The 19712-nt window shown below is 31.5% G+C and overlaps 1 protein-coding gene across 1 annotated transcript; it reads left to right on the forward strand.

Moving 5' to 3' along the window:
• Positions 1–10014: 10014 nt before the first annotated feature.
• Positions 10015–11565, forward strand: LOC102661920 (uncharacterized). Its single transcript, XM_006586495.1, has one exon. The coding sequence runs from the start codon at positions 10015–10017 to the stop codon at positions 11563–11565; it is 1551 nt and encodes a 516-aa protein (XP_006586558.1).
• The last annotated feature ends 8147 nt before the right edge of the window (positions 11566–19712 follow it).

A 19712-nucleotide genomic window follows, 5' to 3' on the forward strand; every position in this document is an offset into this window, starting at 1 on the left:
GATAGACTTTTACGTACTTTGCTATTGCATAAAAACTTTGCTTGAAATATTTTCTATGATTGTGCAGTGGACTAATCAAATGAATAAAGTAGGTTGTATCTAATATTTATTATGTGCAGGTTAAATAAGTGACATTAACTTCAATGGAGTCATCTAATGAAAAAATGACGGACAAAAGAAAAGTTTTAGAAAAAAATAATGAGGAAACAAGAAGTTATCTTACATGGAATTTGGAGATGGAACGTGTATTGGCTGATATACTGAGAGATGAAAGGAATCTGGGCAATAAGGGTGACAGAGGTTGGAAAAGGTTAGCATTGAATGTTGCAGCGGCAATGTTGTCTACAAGCTTCAATGTTAATGTCACATCAGATAATGTCAAAAATCCTATCAAATTATGGAGATCGTGGTATGGTATTGTAAGCGACATCCTTGGCCAGTCTGGGTTTGATTGGGATGGCACTAAGCACATGATCACAGTTAAGAATGAGAATGCTTGGAATGAATATTGCACCGTAAGTATTTTTTAACATATTGTTATTTGTTATTCAAAGTAGATTGGATTTGACTTTTTCTTTTTTCCAGTCGCATAAATTCGATTCAAGGTGCTTCAAAACTGGGATGATATAGTGTATTTATGTGCTAAAGATAGAGCCACTGGTCATGGAGCTGAAACTGCTATGGATGTTGATGAGTAGAGAAACAAATGAAGTGGAATTCATGGGTTTAGGTGCTACTGCTACTATCGACCTAGAAGAACTAAGCTCTAGTATAAAAGGAGAAAGACAAGGATCAACTTCTTCTGGCACACATTCTCACAAGAGAAAGTTTGGAGAAAAAGAAGAGATAACAACTTCTTTGGATAGAATGACCAATTCTTTTGACCGAATGGTAGAAAAATGGATGGTAAAGTAAGATATTCAAGAAGTGTTACATGAGGTAGCTTTGATACCGGATCTTAATAGACAACAATGAGCTAAAGCTATTAAATGGTTAGTAGACTATCCAAAGCAGTTAGCTAGCTATTGTGAAAGCTCTTCCAATTCTCGAAAACTATGTTTTAACACATCTTGGTGAGTAACCTTTTGTCTACATTTTTTAATTTCAACTGTCAAATTATAAAATTGTCTCTTTTTTATGCCTAGTTGAATTGATATTTTCACTATAGTTATTTGTCTTTCCAATTGTGACTTATTATTTTGTTTCTTCTATATCAGGTTAGTGTGAACAGGGAATAGAGAGGAGTCACATTCTAACAAAGCAAGAAAAAAAGTTGATTATTCTAAAATTGTTTGATTATGTTGTTTGCTTTGGACCCTCTAATTTACAAACTAATTCGTGAGTGATTGAGTATTATAAGTGAAGTGACATCAATGTGGATGATATATGATTTTAGGTCTTGATATGAATTGAAGTATTTTCTTCTCTTACGAACAATGAAATTAATATCAATATTTAACTTTTGTATGAGATAATTATCCTTAAATTAAGTAATTGTTTAATTTCAATACGTTTTTAAAAATTATTGCGAGACTAGGTAATTGAATTTTTTTAACAAGGAATTAGATTGAACAAGGAATTACATATCATTCATCTTTAATTTTGCAGTATTGTTTAATCCAAGTTTTTTTGTGTGTTAATACAAGAATATTGTGTAAGATTCAAAATTGTTTAGCATTAAAATTATTTGGATTATTTAATTATTAAATATTAAAAAATTGATTATTAAATATTGTATAGCATTAAATTTATTTTGAATATTTAACTATTTAAAAAATGACTAATATTTATTTTCATTCAATATTGAAATTTTAATTTTTAAATAAATATTTAAAAATGAAAATTTGAATTTCATTGAAATTGAATTACTTTATCCAAACAAGGAAATTAAAATACAAGAAATTAAATTGCTTCATCTAAACAAAATATTTACAAAATAAAAGGAATTTAAATCAAGGCAAACAAAATGTTGTGTATTTAAATTTCCTAGAAATTTTTAAATCCCCCATCCAAACACATGGTAAGAGAATTCCTCTTAACCTATATGAATTTATATTCATATATGATCACATTTTATGAGTTTTTGACATTTAACTAGTGTGTAATAATACTAATTTTTGCAACGCTTTTAACCTATTTGATTGTAAAATCTAATGATTAAAATTTAATGTTCAAATGGTGCGTACAGAAAGAGTTAGTTTTGATGGCGATGATGACAATGACAAATGCAATAGACCTATAATGTCTAAATGAAGATGACTAGAGAAGCTCAACTGGTGAACCTTTTGGAGCAACCTATGCAAGTAGAGCATGTCAAGCATGTTGACCAAGTCCAGGATGAAAATGTTAACCCAGTACAAGTAACACCAACAATCTCAAGCAAAGGTGGTTTATACCTATTGGTTTTGTACGTACTATCCATGAAGAACACTATGCTAAATGCATTCAACAATTTTACCGCATCAGGATATGTCCAAAAAATGTCATGCACAACTTCTTCAATTCAAAATGTTTCTCTTGCGTATTCTTGATAAACTAGTGTTTATTACATGCCAATGGATATACATATCATGCTTTAACAAATACATTAAATGTTTCATTTTTTATTTGGGGCCTCTAAGAGATCTCCGATATGTAGTTTTGGCCGTATACACTTGTCTGATGATGGCGACATTTTTTGTCATTGTGTTCTTTCAATGTCAAAAGAATATTTTTAGGCTTCACCATACTCTTTGTCATATCAGTAAGCATTGTATTCTCATTACAAGTTAGTCGACCAACATATGGATGAGCGGCCAATGTCTTAACAACATCATGATTATGAGACACACACAAAACCCTAAGTACCCATCCTTCGCTAGTCTTTAGTGGTCTTTCTTTCAATCTAAAGGGGTAATCACATTTTCTAGTCTCAGCGAACGTCTTTGCATCTTTTTTGTATTGCTATATTCGTCACCCCTCTCACAACCCAAGACAACAAATGTCTTCCTTCCAAGTTGTATTCATGTGTTTGACCTTAAAATGACAACAAAAAAACTCAACTTAAAAGCAACCTCCCGAACCCATTTTAATAATTCATCTTGAGTATCAAAAGCTTACATAAACAACATACAACATTTTTTTGGTCAAAGTTCACTTTCGAGGTATTAAATACATTAACAATTAAATAAAACTACCTATTAATTACACAAAATAAAATTACTTTCAAAGTTGTAAAAAAATTGCTACAATCTTCATTTTTAACGGTATCATCCATATCCATATCAAGTTCATCAGATATCTTGTTGAAGTAATCATCCTCCATACAAACTAAAACTGTAAAATAAAAAATTACTAAAACTGTAAAATAACAAATTAAACTTAATTAACTATTAAACAATTTCTGGAAGAAACATTACAAAAACAAAAAAACCTTCAAGAATGATCATTTTGGAAGCAAAAAGAGTTTCAAGAATGAGATTCCAGAAAGGGTGTTCCAGAACGGTCTTTTGGCTTCCGAAAAAGGTGTTTCAGAATGGTCATTCTAAAAGCAAAAAAAAAATAAAATTTGGGAATGAGATTCTAGAATGGGTGTTTTGTAAATTATTATTAGGCTTATGGAAAACCCACTCCAAAAGAAATAAGTGCACTTTGGAACAGGCTTTTCGGAATGATCTTTTGGCTTATGGAAAAGGTGGTTTGGAAAGACCTTTTCAGAAGCAACAAGTACATTTTGGAACAAACTTTTTAGAAAGAGTTTGCTTTCGGAAAACCTTTTTCCAAAATGGTCATTTCGGAAGTAACAAAAAATCATTTTGGAAAACTTGTTCCGGAAACATGTCCACAACGTGACTGGGTTGGGAAGCATTGAAAAATACCTGGCGTGGATAGTTGGAGAAGGAGAGGCACTTCTGCGCTAGAAGTTTTGGCATTGAGAGTTGGAAGAATACTTTAGTTGGAGAAGAAGAGAAGAACTCAAAAGTGGATGCATTACAATAAGAAGAGAAAAACTAATGGAAGAGTGTGCAATTGTTGCAGGAGAAAGAAGGAAAAGAAGATATAAGGGATAGGTTGAGATTTTTAAAAAAATAGGAGGTGTAGGATGCAATTAGGGAAGTGTAGGATATAAGTCCCCTAACATTTATCTTATATGCCAACCGTGTGAACAAAATTAGGTCAATTCAAATTCATGGGAATTTGAATCATTAACCCTTTTAGTTGAAATACAATGAGAGGTGTGAGATTTAAATAAGGAGGGCAGGAAATAAATGCTCAATTCACATATCGAATTTTATATTTTAATTTAACACTTGTTACCCAAACAAGAATCCCTCCGCCAAATTTCTTGGTTGCTAGTCTCATTAACTCTTAATTGAACTTTCCTGTTTGCGGTTCATTGAACTTCCCTTAATCCCTCAATAAACTCCCTGTTTTAAAGAAGAAATTCTGTGACAAAATAAAACTATATACCGTTGATATGAACATATCGGAGTAGTCATCATCAAGAATATGAACACATCGGAGAAGGTTCTATACTTTTTGGGATTTACTCAACCTGTCCTGAAGCTATTTAATATCATTAATATGCATTTAATTTCGTTTGAACTTTCAAGGTTGGTATTGTGCTTTCCTTTTCAATCATGCAAAATGAAATCCTTTCATTGATGACATGCAACAAATACTTCCAATGGATAAAGAAAAGATGACAAGTGATAACAAACATTTTTTTCTTCAAACAATCGCGTTCAGTCATATAGACCATCATTTAAAGATTGATTAATTTCATTTAAAGATGATATGATATGTTTTATTAAAAAAATAACTTTATCTTAATTTATTAATTAATATTAGGGAAAATTTTCATCCACATATAATTCTTTCCGTAAGCATGATACGGAGGTTGAGTTGTTAATAATTGATTGTTGTACGCCTCTATCCTTACATTTTTTTTTCCCTAAAGTAAATGTATTTTAAATTCTTCAAGGTCAAAATTAATCTTAGATTCTTTATGTAAAAGGTTAAATTAAGCAGTTAGTCCTTAAATTATTTGAGAATTTTTAGTTAGACTCGTAAAATGTTTTTTTTAATTAAATTCTTAAACTAAAAAGTAAGTCTTAAGGTTAGTTTATAGAGGTTTTAAACTGTTAGAAAATGATGATTTATAACATTTATAAAAATCTTAGAGACTTATTAATTATAATAGATAATAAAAAAGGCTCAACTAAATTTGTTTTTAGAAATTTATTTGAAAGTTCTCAAATAGTTTATGAACTATTTGAGTCTTTTAACCTGTTTAAAAATAATGATTTTAGTTAGGTCTCCTGTTTAAAAGAGAAAATAAGAAATACATTGACAATATAAAATAATTTTATATCATTATTTAATTACAAATTAATTAATGTATATAGTAAATTTATTGACTTAACAAACATACTAACGGTCTTTAATCGATTGATAAAATAGTTTTCGACTATTAATTGCATGACAACTAAGACCAATTTTAAAAAATAGAAACTTTCTATAAAACACATTATGCATCACCTATCTTTCATTTTACACAAAAGTACATGATGGACTAGAGATCAAAATAATAATAAAAAAAGTAAATTTTAGGGACTTAAATGAAATCTTAATTTTTTTAAGAATTTATGTGATTTTTTAATTTCAAGTTCTAATATAACAATGATATATAATTTTAGAGGCTATATTAACAATTTACTTTTTTTATTAGAGTTTTGCTTCATTTTTTTATATTAAAAGGAGGCTAAAACCATTACAAATCATGTGTTGGAACATGTACACCACTAAAAGCCCTAGCTTAAACCAGTTTGCTTTAATAACCCTTACATCATCTACGGAATTTAGACAAAAAGAAGAAAAGGAAAAAGAAATGCACCTAATGGTTAGTCTAACAATCACTATGTTTTTGTCCCCTTTTACTTGTCATCACTTAAGTGAAATTATTCATTCAAAATTTAATAGAACTTTTAGAAATTTAACAAATTTTACTAATGTGGTATTGACATAACATGTGAAAATAAGATAATATTGAAGATAGAGGTGTGAAACCATAGACTCCAATAACAACACGTACAAGAACAATCATTTTTTAATAAGAGCAATCAGTTAATTACTATATATATAAATAAAATTTATACTATATAATAAAACTTAAATAAAAGATCAAAATGGTACATATATAATTACTATTAATAAAAAACACACAATTTAATATTATACATGCTAATAATATTAAATATAATATAAATATTAATAAATAGAGTAATTAAAATAAAAATATTAAAATAATACAATTTTATGAAAAAATTATATAAAATGGAATGATTAACATATAATATGTAGTATTGTAAAGTATATAACTTATTGTTTATTTGGTATTATATAGTCATTCTCTTATATTAAAACATACATACACTCCTTTCTTTTACAATATTATACAAATTTGTTCAAAATAATTTTATCAGTAGAATATTCTTTAGACTTTCATGATTGAATTAAATATAAAACTTTTCGTTTCTCTTATTTTACAATATATATTTTTCTCTTTTAATTAATAAATAAAAATACGCCACACTTTCATTCATTGTTATAAAAAATCTAATAATTTCTATTAATGAATAATTTTTTACCAATTTTTCTTACAAAAAATATATGTTACTAAATTATTTTATTTTATAATACATTTTTTTATAATAAATTATTTTTCAATTGAAAGTCATTTCTAACATTTTGTATATTATTAGTTCACAGGGAAGCCCTTCATGCTGATTATGTGAAGCTGAATGTAGATGGGAGTGGTGGGTTGGCTTCTGTGGTTTGTGTGGGATCACAACAAAATTGAAGGGGAAATTGTTTGCCTTGGGAAAAAGGTTATTGCAGAGTGAATTGTGAATTAGATTGCAAGTCTGCTTTAGACTTCGTCAAGAACAATGTCCATTCCCTCATCCTTTTGTGGTTTTGGTTTCAAATATTCATGCATTCTTATCCTTGGACTGGCATACATATCATCGTGAAGGTAATTCTTGTGCAGGTCAATCGGCTGGTGAAAAATGGAGCTTCTGTCCAGCATCCCATCACTGTGTTTGAGTCTTGTTGCATGTTTTCGCCTTCTGTTTTGTTGTTTCTCCTCATAAAAAAAAATTACTAATAACAAATTTGATTAATCATTTTTTGACATCCAGCAATGTTGATGTATAGAGAAAGCAAAGCTAAAGTATTAGTTGAGTAAAGTATAACTTGTTAAACTGAAAATACTTTTGTATATAATTTAAATAGAATATATATATATATATATATATATATATATATATATTAAAATCTTTTAAAGAAAATTCTTTAAGAATATTAAGTTAAATGAATGAAACTATATATCAATTATATTAAATGCATTTATAATTATTTTTCTCCCTTAAATCGTGTTATATGATTGTCAATCTTTTATATAAAAATTAACATTTTTTACTAACAAAAGACACCAAAAATAATGGTGTGATGATAATATAATAATGGGATTAGAACCAACAACCCATCAACATTGATGAGTACAAGTAGTAATAATGTGTGTTTCTTAATCAAATTATCAACCTTGGTTTCGAGTCTTGCCTTGAATATATAATAAACTTTGTTGGGATAGGAATAATAGTAACCGAAATTTGTATTTGTTTGAGCATGACGTTTTGGCTTGTTTTAATTCATTTGTATCTAACTTTGTTGGCAAAACTCATGGATCTTTGTAAGTGTGTAACAACTAGGATAGAAAGCAGAAAAGTGTAGAAAAAATGTAAAAAGATTCTGAAAAAAGGGTCCACAAAAGAGAACTAGCGTAAACCACGATTGTGCTAAGTCTAGAACGCCTATGCTGACCAAAGGTAGGCCATTATTTGATTTTCACAAAAGAGCCTTCAACGTCATAATAATTACCCGTGTCATAATATAACTAAAACAAACATGAGTATTATATAGTTGTCTCAAAATTTTGTTATTATTAATATATTTTTTTTTAAATTATAATAATTAGTCACAATCTATTATTAACATTTGAATATATTTATCGTACTTTTTATATTTTTAAGGATTAAATTTTGTATTTTCATTTTTTAGGGACGCATTTATCAACTAAATAGGAAGACAAAAAGTCAAAAAATATATTATATGACAAATATGCTCTATGCTGACAATTAGAGATGATTATGTTGACAATCATTTTAGTAACAAACTCATCCTTATCATGTAAGTTATTTTATTAACGGTGATAAATAAAAATAAACAGTCGCATATATTTGTTACACTTTTGAAAACTAAATTTTATATTTTTATTGTTCAGAGACACAACCTACATATTAAGAGACAAAAATGACTATTTATCCTAATAATTATTTCTCAATGAGACTCATTCAATGATGATGACTCTATTTGATTGCCTCCAAATTGTTGCATGTGTACTCGAGGAGGATCTGGTGGGGGAGAAATTATTAAGTGGTTTACATAAATGACATAATGATCCTGATCACTTAATTAATACTTTCTTCTCTAAGGATCTCCCGCTACTGGGACAATGATGTATGGATGAGAAACTTCACGGAACCATTCTAAGTAGTCATCCATGCAAGCCCAAGGATAACCTTACGGCACATATGTTTCTCATGCTCTTCTACTCAACAAACTCCTCATCACAAGCCTCAACGGTGTGGTAATGCTAAAAAGGGAAAATAATTAATGTGAAAATTATAGAATATAAAAAAAGTCATAAACAACATAATTTATGTATCTTAATAATTTTTTTTATCTTTTTAATTCTTTAACAAGAGAATTGATGATTAACATTTGCCATATAAATATTTGTAGTGTCACAAGGGGTAGTAGTAGGAAAATTTTGAAGCATTTATGCCTGCATAAACCATTAACAAAATTAGTTTTTGTGAGACAAATTATGCCTCTGGTAAATAAATAAAAAATTAATAAAGTAATGTATCCCCTGATTTGCATCATGGTGCAGGTTGGTTGTGCATAGCTGATCACACCAGAACACTAGCATAGAGGCACCTATGCATACTAGTTGTAACTATCAAGATCATGGAACATATCCTAGTAGTAGACGAACATGTGTGACAAACTCTAGTCCATTAATTAAGATTGTGCAATCCACTAAAAGAAGGAGATAAACTCTCGTTGCAAATTAATACGACTTGTATGTGCGACATCCATGACCGAAAGATATCTATCCTTCAATCACTGGAATGTCACACATGCTCCTTTGTCCATCACAAGATACCTATCCTTCAATCACTCTAATGTTCAATTATTAATAAAATTTTAAATAAAATAATAAGACATTCAAATAAATAAAAAATTATTAAATACACATCAGAAACTCATTTTCATTGTATATCAAGAGGAAATCTTTGATTGTATTTCAAAACAAGATACACAATTGAAACAAATTTTCGTTGTGTATAAATCCACAATAGAAATGAGTTTGTACCACATCTACCAACATGAAAAGAAAAGAAAAAAAAGAAGTTCAAGACCTTAGCAAAAACTGATTCTCAACGAAGAGGGAGAACCGAGGTTAAGAACCAAAATAGGGGCTAGTTGGTGGCGAGGGAGTGGGAGAACGAAGGCAAGGCAGGGTGAGGGAATCAAAATGCATGAAGAAGTAAAAAGAAGGAAGGAGAAAGAGAGGGTGTGATGGAAAAATGGGAGGAAGATGGGCTGAGAATTGTTTTTGAAGGGTTTTGGGGAGGTGAGAACTTATTAGGATAATATTGGAAACTTAAGATAGAAAATCAAAATGGGTCTGATACTTATTTGTTGTCATTATTAAGGTGTAGTTATTTGCTTTCAATTCTATTTTCCATTTTTCAAGGATTTAGTGTAATTACCCTAGGAAGAGCAAGCGGTGTGCTTTGTGTATATAAATCAGTCTTTGTGCATCAATACAACATACAAAATTCTGCCTCATCATATTCTTTTATGGTATCAGAACTAGGTCTTGAGAACCTGTAGATGACCAATATGGCAGAGAAAAAGGATGATGGCAACAAGATAAATGACGAATCCAACAAAGATGAAAGTGGGTCTCATTTGAAGAAACAGATCTCTCCCTACGATCTGTATTCAAGTGATAACCCAGGAAATATCATAACCCAGGTACAATTGAAGGGTGAAAATTATGATGAATGGGCTCGTGCAGTCCGAGGCTCGTTGAGAGCACGACGAAAGTTTCGATTCGTAGACGGATCGATTAAAAAACCTGATGATGCTGCCCCTGAAATCGATGATTGGTGGACTGTCAATTCCATGATTGTTTCGTGGATTTTCAATACGATTGAACCGAAACTTCGATCGACCATCACATACAGAGAAAATGCACAAGAATTGTGGGATGATATCAAACAGAGGTTTTCTATTTCAAATGGACCTCGCATCCAACAATTGAAATCTGAATTGGCGAATTGCAAACAGAATGGAGACTCGATTGTCACATATTTTGGACGGCTTAAGAAGCTGTGGGATGAATTGAACGATTTCGACCAGATACCCATGTGCACATGTAATGGGTGTAAGTGCGGCATATCTGCGGCGCTAAATAAGAAGAGAGAAGAGGAAAAGCTTCACCAATTTTTGATGGGCCTTGATGATACTCAGTTCAGGACCGTGCGGTCTAATGTCCTGAGTCTAGACCCGCTGCCGAATCTGAACAGAGCATACCAGATGGTGGTGCAAGAGGAAAGAGTCGGAGTAATGACTCGAGGCAAGGAAGAACGTGGAGATCCAATCGCATTTGCTGTCAAGTCTGGTAGGACATCGAGTTGGGAAAAGAAACCTAACACAGGGTCGGAGAAACCATGCTCACATTGCAAACGTGATGGGCATGATATCGACTCATGTTTTCAGCTGGTGGGTTACCCAGATTGGTGGGGAGATAGACCTCGATCTGTAGGTCGTGCGCTTGGACGTGGAAAGCATGTGCATCGACCAATGAGTGGCGCGCTAAAAGGAAGAGGCAATAATGCAAAAGTGAATATGACACAAGTTGTTGATGACACTGAAGTAATGAAGTATGAAGATGATCAGGTGCTGCCGGGGTTGAGTTCAAAGCAGTGGAATGCTCTTCTTAATGCGATTAACACACAAAAAGGTGGGACGAGTACAAGACTAACAGGTGAGAATTCATGGATTATTGACACAGGTGCCTCTCATCATATGACTAGCACTCTTGCGTGCATGAATGATGTTCGAGATATAGAGCCTTGTCCGATTGGAATGCCCAATGGGACACGGACATATGCAACTAAAGAAGGAATGGTCACTGTTGGTGACAAGCTAATGTTGAAGCATGTCCTTTTTGTCCCTAATTTAAATTGCAATCTCATCTCAATCTCTCAGCTCTTACATGATGCTGATTATATTGTTCACTTTACTAAAACAATGTGTGTTATACAGGACCGCACTTCGAGGATGATGATTGGAGCGGGTGAACAATCAGAGGGGCTTTATGTGCTTAGTGTGGTGACTCCAGTCCGTGCATACCAAGCAAATGGCATTAGATTTTGTGAGTTGTGACATAGAAGAATGGGACACCCATCATCTAAGATAACTAGTATGTTACCTGATGTAATTGGAAAAAATATTGATAGTAGACTAAAGACTTGTGATGTTTGTTTTAGAGCCAAGCAAATAAAAGAATCATTTTCATTGAGTGAGAATAATGCAAAGAATTGTTTTGATTTGATTCACTGTGATTTGTGGGGACCTTATAGAACACATGCCTCTTGTGGTGCTGCTTACTTTTTAACTATAGTCGATGATTGTTCGCGTGCATTATGGGTATACTTATTGAAAACAAAAGATGAAGTTCCACATATCATTAAACAGTTTTTTGCTATGATACATAGGCAGCATAACAAACAAATTAAAGTTTTGAGAAGTGATAATGGAACGGAGTTTAGAGGACTGAAAAGTTATTTTCAAGAAAAAGGTGTCCTTCATCAAACTTCAATTCATTATACACCGCAACAAAATGGAAGGGTGGAAAGAAAACATCGACATATATTGAATGTGGCAAGGGCATTGAGGTTTCAAGCCAATTTGCCTTTGAAATTTTGGGGAGAGTGTATTCTTACTGCTGCGTATTTGATTAACCGAACTCCTTCTGCACTACTTGATGGGAAAACTCCTTATGAAGTGTTGTTTGATGCTAAGCCTGCATATACACAAATCCGAACATTCGGATGTTTGTGTTATGCTCTTAATGAAAATAGGGGGCGAGATAAATTTGATAGTAGGAGTCGGAAGTGCATTTTTGTAGGCTACCCTTATGGAAAAAAGGGGTGGGAAATGTATGATATTGAAACTGAAGAGTACTTTGTATCTCAAAATGTGAACTTTGTGGAAGACATATTCCCCTTCTCTAGCAATGGCAAGGTGAGTGAAACACACGTAGATGAATGGGGATGGCCGCTTGATCCAATTGATGAATGTGAGGAAAGGAATGAGACAAGAAATGTAGTGACTACTAACGACTTGGGGGCTGTAGTTGTGGGAAATGATGTTCAGGACATTGAAAACCATGAGGAAGTACATGTTATGGAGCAGCAAACTGAGACAATTGAAGATGTAGACCAAGGTGAGAGATTGGATTCTCAACAGAGTATTCGAAGTGATGAACTTATTGGTCGGGGACATAGAATCAAGAATCCCTCTACACGTCTGAAGGATCATGTCACACACACTGCGACTGTAAGCCTCTCGACCAGTTCACCACTTCATTCAAAATCCTCAGGTACGCGTTATCCCATTGCACATTTTATTAATTGTGACAAATTTTCTGTACAACACCGTTCTTTCTTGGCAGCAATTACTGCAGGGTATGAGCCAAATTGTTTTGCCGAGGCTGTTAAGGATGAGAAATGGCGAAATGCCATGAAGGAAGAAATTCAAGCTTTGGAGGACAATGGTACATGGACAACCGAAGATTTACCACTGGGAAAGAAAGCTATAGGATGCAAATGGATCTATAAGATCAAATATAATTCAGATGGGTCTATTGAGCGTCACAAAGCAAGATTGGTTATTCATGGCAACAGACAAGTTGAAGGCGTTGACTATAATGAGACATTTGCTCCCACGACAAAGATGGTGACAGTTCGAACATTTTTAGCCATTGCGGCAGCCAAGAACTTCCAACTACATCAAATGGATGTTCGCAATGCGTTCTTACACGGAGACTTGGAGGAAGAAGTGTATATGAAATTGCCTCCTGGCTTTGAAAAGAAATCTCTCGGTAAGGTGTGTCGCCTTCGAAAATCTTTGTATGGTTTGAAACAGGCCCCTAGATGTTGGTTTGCTAAATTTTCGGATGCCTTGAAAACTTATGGCTTCGAACAGTCCTACTCTGATTATTCTCTTTTCATGTTGCGCCGCCGTAACACCGAGCTGTATGTCTTGGTGTATGTTGATGATATAGTTATATCAGGAAATCAAAGTGATGCTATACATAAATTCAGGGATTATTTGGGCCACTGTTTCCACATGAAAGACCTTGGAAAGTTGAAATATTTCCTTGGCATTGAGGTTGCTCGGAATGCTACAGGTATTTTTCTCTCGCAAAGAAAATATGCATTGGATTTGATATCTGATTGCAGACTACTGGGAGCAAAGCCTGCGACCATTCCTATTGAACAAAATCATCAATTGGCCCTTGTTGAAGGGGAGGGCATCAAAGATCCAACTGGATATAGGAGTCTCATTGGACGACTTATCTATTTGACTATTACTCACCCTGAGTTGTCGTATTGTGTTCACATCCTCGCTCAATTTATGCAGGCTTCAAAGATTGAGCATTGGAATGCAGCTCTTCGGGTTGTTCGGTACCTAAAAGGCAATCCCGGTCAAGGGATTCTTCTAAGAACTGATTGTGATTTGCGCTTGTATGGCTACTGCGACACAGACTGGGCAGGCTGTCCCCTCACTAGACGATCTTTGACAGCTTATTTTGTGATGTTGGGTAGTTCCCCCATCTCTTGGAAGACTAAGAAGCAAACTACAGTGTCTCGATCTTCGGCCGAAGCTGAGTACCGCTCCATGGCTGCAGCTACTTGCGAACTCAAGTGGTTGAAAGGATTGTTGAGCTCTCTTGGTGTTGAGCATACTGATCCTATGCAACTTTATTGTGACAACCAATCTGCCCTTCATATTGCTAATAATCCGGTCCTCCATGAGCGTACGAAACACATTGAAGTTGATTGCCATTTTGTGCGAGATGAAATTGTCAAGGGTAGCATCCAACCTTTGTATGTTCACACTTCTAAACAACTAGCTGATATCTTAACAAAGGCTCTAGGAAAACGCCAATTTGACTCTTTGCTGTCCAAGTTGGGCGTTCTTCATCTCCACGCTCCAACTTGAGGGGGGGTATTAGGATAATATTGGAAACTTAAGATAGAAAATCAAAATGGGTCTGATACTTATTTGCTGTCATTATTAAGGTGTAGTTATTTGCTTTCAATTCTATTTTTCATTTTTCAAGGATTTAGTGTAATTACCCTAGGAAGAGCAAGCGGTGTGCTTTGTGTATATAAATCAGTCTTTGTGCATCAATACAACATACAAAATTCTGCCTCATCATATTCTTTTAGAACTGAGAAGGTAATGGTAAAATGAGATCTGCAGGAAGTAAAAAATACAAAATGTATGAAGTTAAAAAATTGGGGGTGTGAATAACAAGCCTTCCTCTGCTAATATATAACAACCTGTTTGGGCTTGCCTAAAATTTGTCTTAATAGCTTATAACAGTAGCATGGACGGACTTGGTAATCATTTTATATAAAAATAATAATAATTTAGTGATAAATATTTTTTAAAACTAATATAAATATTTTAAAGATACAACTAGATATCTACTTAAAAGAAAGAGGTATAATGACCAAACATAAAGGTTCTGTACAACATCTAATTTGTATGCAGGAAAAGATATATAGCATGAATCATAATGACATATATAAATATGTGCATTATAATTTTCTTAACAGGGTTTATTTACTTGTACCCCACGATGTTTGGCTCTTTCTTGAAAGCTCAATCACAAACGCACATATAATATTTTTCATAGACCACATAATATGTTTTTATAGAAGATAATCTTGTTTAATCTTTCTAAATATTTTGTACAATATTCAATTTGTATGCTGGAAAAAATAGCATAAATTAAAAATAATGATATATATATATATATATATATATATATATATATATATATATATATAGAAAAGTTTATATAATTTTCTTATAAGGTTTATTTACTTGTATTATATCCCCACGTTGTTTAGTTCTTTAGAGGCTCAATCACAAACTTACACACATGCACAAATTTTTATCCGCCTAAAGCCAAAACAGTTAACTTTATGATTAGGCCATACCTTGCCAGTGGTCCTTGAACAAAGTTAATTACATGTAGTCTATTGTATGTTGATTAATGTATATCTACCTTCCCAACATCAACATCTTAGCTAGCTTTTGAATTCTTTACTAATTAATTTCCCATCAGTTTTAATTTCATAGCCACAACCCATCCGTTTGATAATATCCATAATCCAGTAAATTAAGGACTAGCTAGTGTTCATGAACCGTGAGCTTCACTTTAGTTAGATCAAAGTGAATAGGTGCCTAAGTTAAATTAGGAGTGTTCCTCCTTTTTGGATCATAAAATAGCTTTTCACCTTTAGCTGAATAAGGTTCCAAAGTATTGTGATATCTGACAAGATATATGCAAGAACAAAAACTGTTGACTACTTTGTTTCAATAATTTCTAAAATACACAATGAATCGTACGTATTAAAACAATCTAAGAATTTAACACAACATTTTCTGTTATTTGTTTAGTTTCCGCTCGATCTACCTTCTTTTTTTCCCCTAGCTAACATTTTCTAGAATCTCTAAAACTAAAAAAATATAAAAGAAAAAAGGAAAAAAAGAAAAGAAAAAACACTTTCATCATTGAAAATATGAGAAAAACTTAAATCTCACCATCCATTAAAAATAAAATCAAGTCAAAATATATATTTTGAGATTAAATTAAACTCAAACTTACATTTTAAAATAATATCAAAGTTGATAAATTATTTTTATTTCTTAAACTAATTTTTAAAGTTAAATTAAACTCAAACGTAAAAACATATCACTCTTATTATCTAGATGAATCTTATTTCTTATGTGGTCTCAATATAAAATACTTAATTTTCACGTGAATTATGTCAAACACAGAACATCCTAAAAGTTGACACCATTCATAATTTGTCAAAAGAGTAATGTACCCCACTTAATAAAATACCAAAGCAGATAATATTTTTAAGGGCGAGAACTTTTACGCGCGTCCACTTTTTCATGGGCGAACAATACTGCAACATAATCTATAATGGACCAGATTACGTGAAGAAACAAATCATGGTTTCAAACAAAAAAGAAGATATTCCTACTGATACTAGAGGGTTAGTCTTGTTACAGTGTTTTGGGGTAGAACTTCATAATGATCAGCATTAGCTATGGCAGTTCATCAATGGTGGAAAACTGATGATATGCGAAAGTCATCACCAATTCAAAAAGCACTAGAGCAGCACCCCCATTCCAATTCAAAAGTACAAGTTCTAATTTAAAAGTAACCTAGTTTCTAACCAATATATTTACTGCAATATCATTGGGTTTAGTTTCACCCTAGGACTATATAATTGTGGTTCCAAGTTATAATTAAGTATTTATTATATTTTTAAAATTAAGTAAATTTAGTCTCATTATTAATTTTCTTTTACTTCAATTAAATCCTTAAATAATTGTCATTTTCCATACAAATAATTTGAAGTTTATGATGAATTTGAGATTTTTTTTAAGTTCAGAAGTTGAAAATTTGGTAATAAAAATTAATCAAATTTGAATAATTGTATGGGATGTGACTTAAAACTCAAAATTAAATGGAGATATTTAATATTTTTTTTAATTTTAGGTAAATTTAATTTTTAATTGATAAATTTGGAGTAAAATAAGGTTTAAAATAATTTAATCAATTTAATTTGAAAAAGCTTAATTAAGATATAAATATTGTACGTATGCGTACATCATCATCATAATGCAATTAAGCTATTATGTTTAGGACAACTAAAGTTTTAACATTTCAACTATTTTTTTTAAAGAAACTTTTTTTAATTAAAATTATTTTTAACAAATTTATTCAAACAAAAATAACTCTGAATTATAATCCATTATAAGACTAATTAATTATTGAAATAATGTCATTTTCGTAATTATTAATGTCAATAGGTGTTTACCTATTTGGAGAGTTTTATTAGTGAGAACATTTTTATCATCAAAAGTATTTCTAAGAGTAAGGCTCTATAAGTCTAGAAGTAGCAAATATGCATACCGTTATATCATATATATGGGGTTCGATCAGTTCACAACTCAGTTGGAGACCTGGAAACCTGGTCCAGTGGTCCTTGTTACACAAAATTTTTTTTTTATGGAAAATTAATGACAAATTGCCTGTTAAACAAATAAATTAAATAAATCTTATAAAAAATAAAAATTCGAAACCGTGTGACTAGAAGAATGGAGAAGCCACCAAATTGGCATACAAAGATTAGAACTCTGAAATTACTGCACCACCTGACACAATTGTGAGAATTGCATGACAGCACCGTCATTTTCCTTTGGCTAAGTTCTTGTATTTGTTGTCAATCCTTCAACATTTTACGGTTTTGCTTTGACTATAAAAGGCCATTTATGCAAGAGTTTGCAATCAGATTTGAGTGAATGAATTTTTGAGAGATTGAACTGTGCGTGAGTCTGTGTCAATGTACTACTACTTTCTAGTACTATCTTATTTCTTTCGCTGCGTGTGTGTGAGTTGTGTGCAAGAGCGAGAAAGAAAGTTATGAGGGACAAATATAATTTAGATAAATTTATACTAAGAAATATTAAATTAATTACTTTTTTATAAAAAAAAAATCCCAATTAATTATGCTAAAAAAATTATTAAAGTAAATTTGGAAAAATATATGGTGCAGCTTAATATTTAATGTGTTTCTCCAAAGTTTATGCAATAGTGCTTAGAGTCATAAATTAATTTGAAGATAGACTTATACACTCAAAGCTAGAAGTAGACTAAAGACAAACAAATAATGTCAAAAGAAGAATAAAATTGAGTGAAACAAAAAAAAATCAATGATAATAATAAAAAAAGAATAAGTATTGATATGTCTCAAAATTCAAGTTATTACATTATATAGTATTTATAAACTTATCTTATAGATAAAGGTTAATATTAAATAGTATTACTATTTAATTCCTCAAATCAATTGTTATCAAATCAATATAAAAAGAAGACAATAAAATTATTTGATTGCAAATATAAATATTTATAATCTTTAAATATATTATAAAAGAAAATAAATAACACTCAAATATTTTGTTTGAAAAAAAAATATAATTATTTCTACAATGAAGATTATAAAAAAATATTTATTAAAAAATAGTATATTTGTCTTAAAAGAGAGATAAAGTGTCATTATTTTCACAGTAAATACTATTAAAGGAAATAAATATATTGTAAAAAGCAAAATAAAACAGATAAATAATATTTAAATATCATTGTTGTTGACAACTAAACTCTTTAATAAAATAATTAATTGTTGAATTCTATTTAGAGCAACTGGGTTGCAAATGTTTTGTTAGCTCTTATAGTTAACATGTGTTGGATAATTTGGTTTTGCAGGAATGAGAAAATCTTCAACAACAAATCTATGCATTTTGATCAAGCTTGCAACATGATTTTCTCGGTCATCCAACTTTCTGGTTTTAAATCTAAGGGAAGCATGTCCAACTTTGTGCATGAATTATCTATTCTTAAAGCTTTTTCTATTAATATTCATACTTGTAAGGCTAAATATATCAAGGAAGTGCTTTGGAGGGCTCCTCAGCTTGGCACCATTAAGTGTAATATAGATGGATTTGCTCATGGTTCTCCTGGTCATGTTGGTTCTGGTGGTATTTTCCGTGATCATTGGGGAAGTATGCCTGGTTGTTTCTCCTCTTACATAGGTATCCAAAACTCTCTTTTTGCTAAGATTTGTGCGATTATTCTTGCTTTGGAAGTGGCCAAAGACAAAGGGTGGTTGAACCTTTGGATTGAGTATGACTCTGTGCTGGTCATTCAAGCTTTTTCTAATCCCTCTATAGTTTTAGTCCTTTCTCATATTTATAGAGAAGGAAACTTTTGTGCGGACAAGCTGGCTAATGGTGTGGTGCTTTGTCTCATGATTTCTTCACTTGGTGGGACTCGATTCCCATTTTTGTTAGGAACGAGTTTCTTCTTAATTATATTTTTCTCATCTCCAAAACTTAAATCCAAAATCTTATTTAACTCAAATTCAAAATCTTATTTAAACAAATCAAGTCCAATATCACATAAACCAATGATTGGTTTATTGATATATTCTAACATCAACTAATATTTATAAATCATTTTGATATACACTAACATCCATAAATTAAAATACAACATATTTTATTTTCATAGTTGATATTAATAATTTAAATTTTAGTTCAATAATTAAACAATGATAATCTACAAAATTTTAACATAAATTATCATATAAGCTTTCAATTAAGATCTTGAATGAGCTTGGGAGCTAAAATGTTCTCACCAATAAAACTTGTTTAAG

Source organism: Glycine max, chromosome 8 (assembly GCF_000004515.6).
Source record: "Glycine max cultivar Williams 82 chromosome 8, Glycine_max_v4.0, whole genome shotgun sequence".
Taxonomy (NCBI): domain Eukaryota; kingdom Viridiplantae; phylum Streptophyta; class Magnoliopsida; order Fabales; family Fabaceae; genus Glycine; species Glycine max.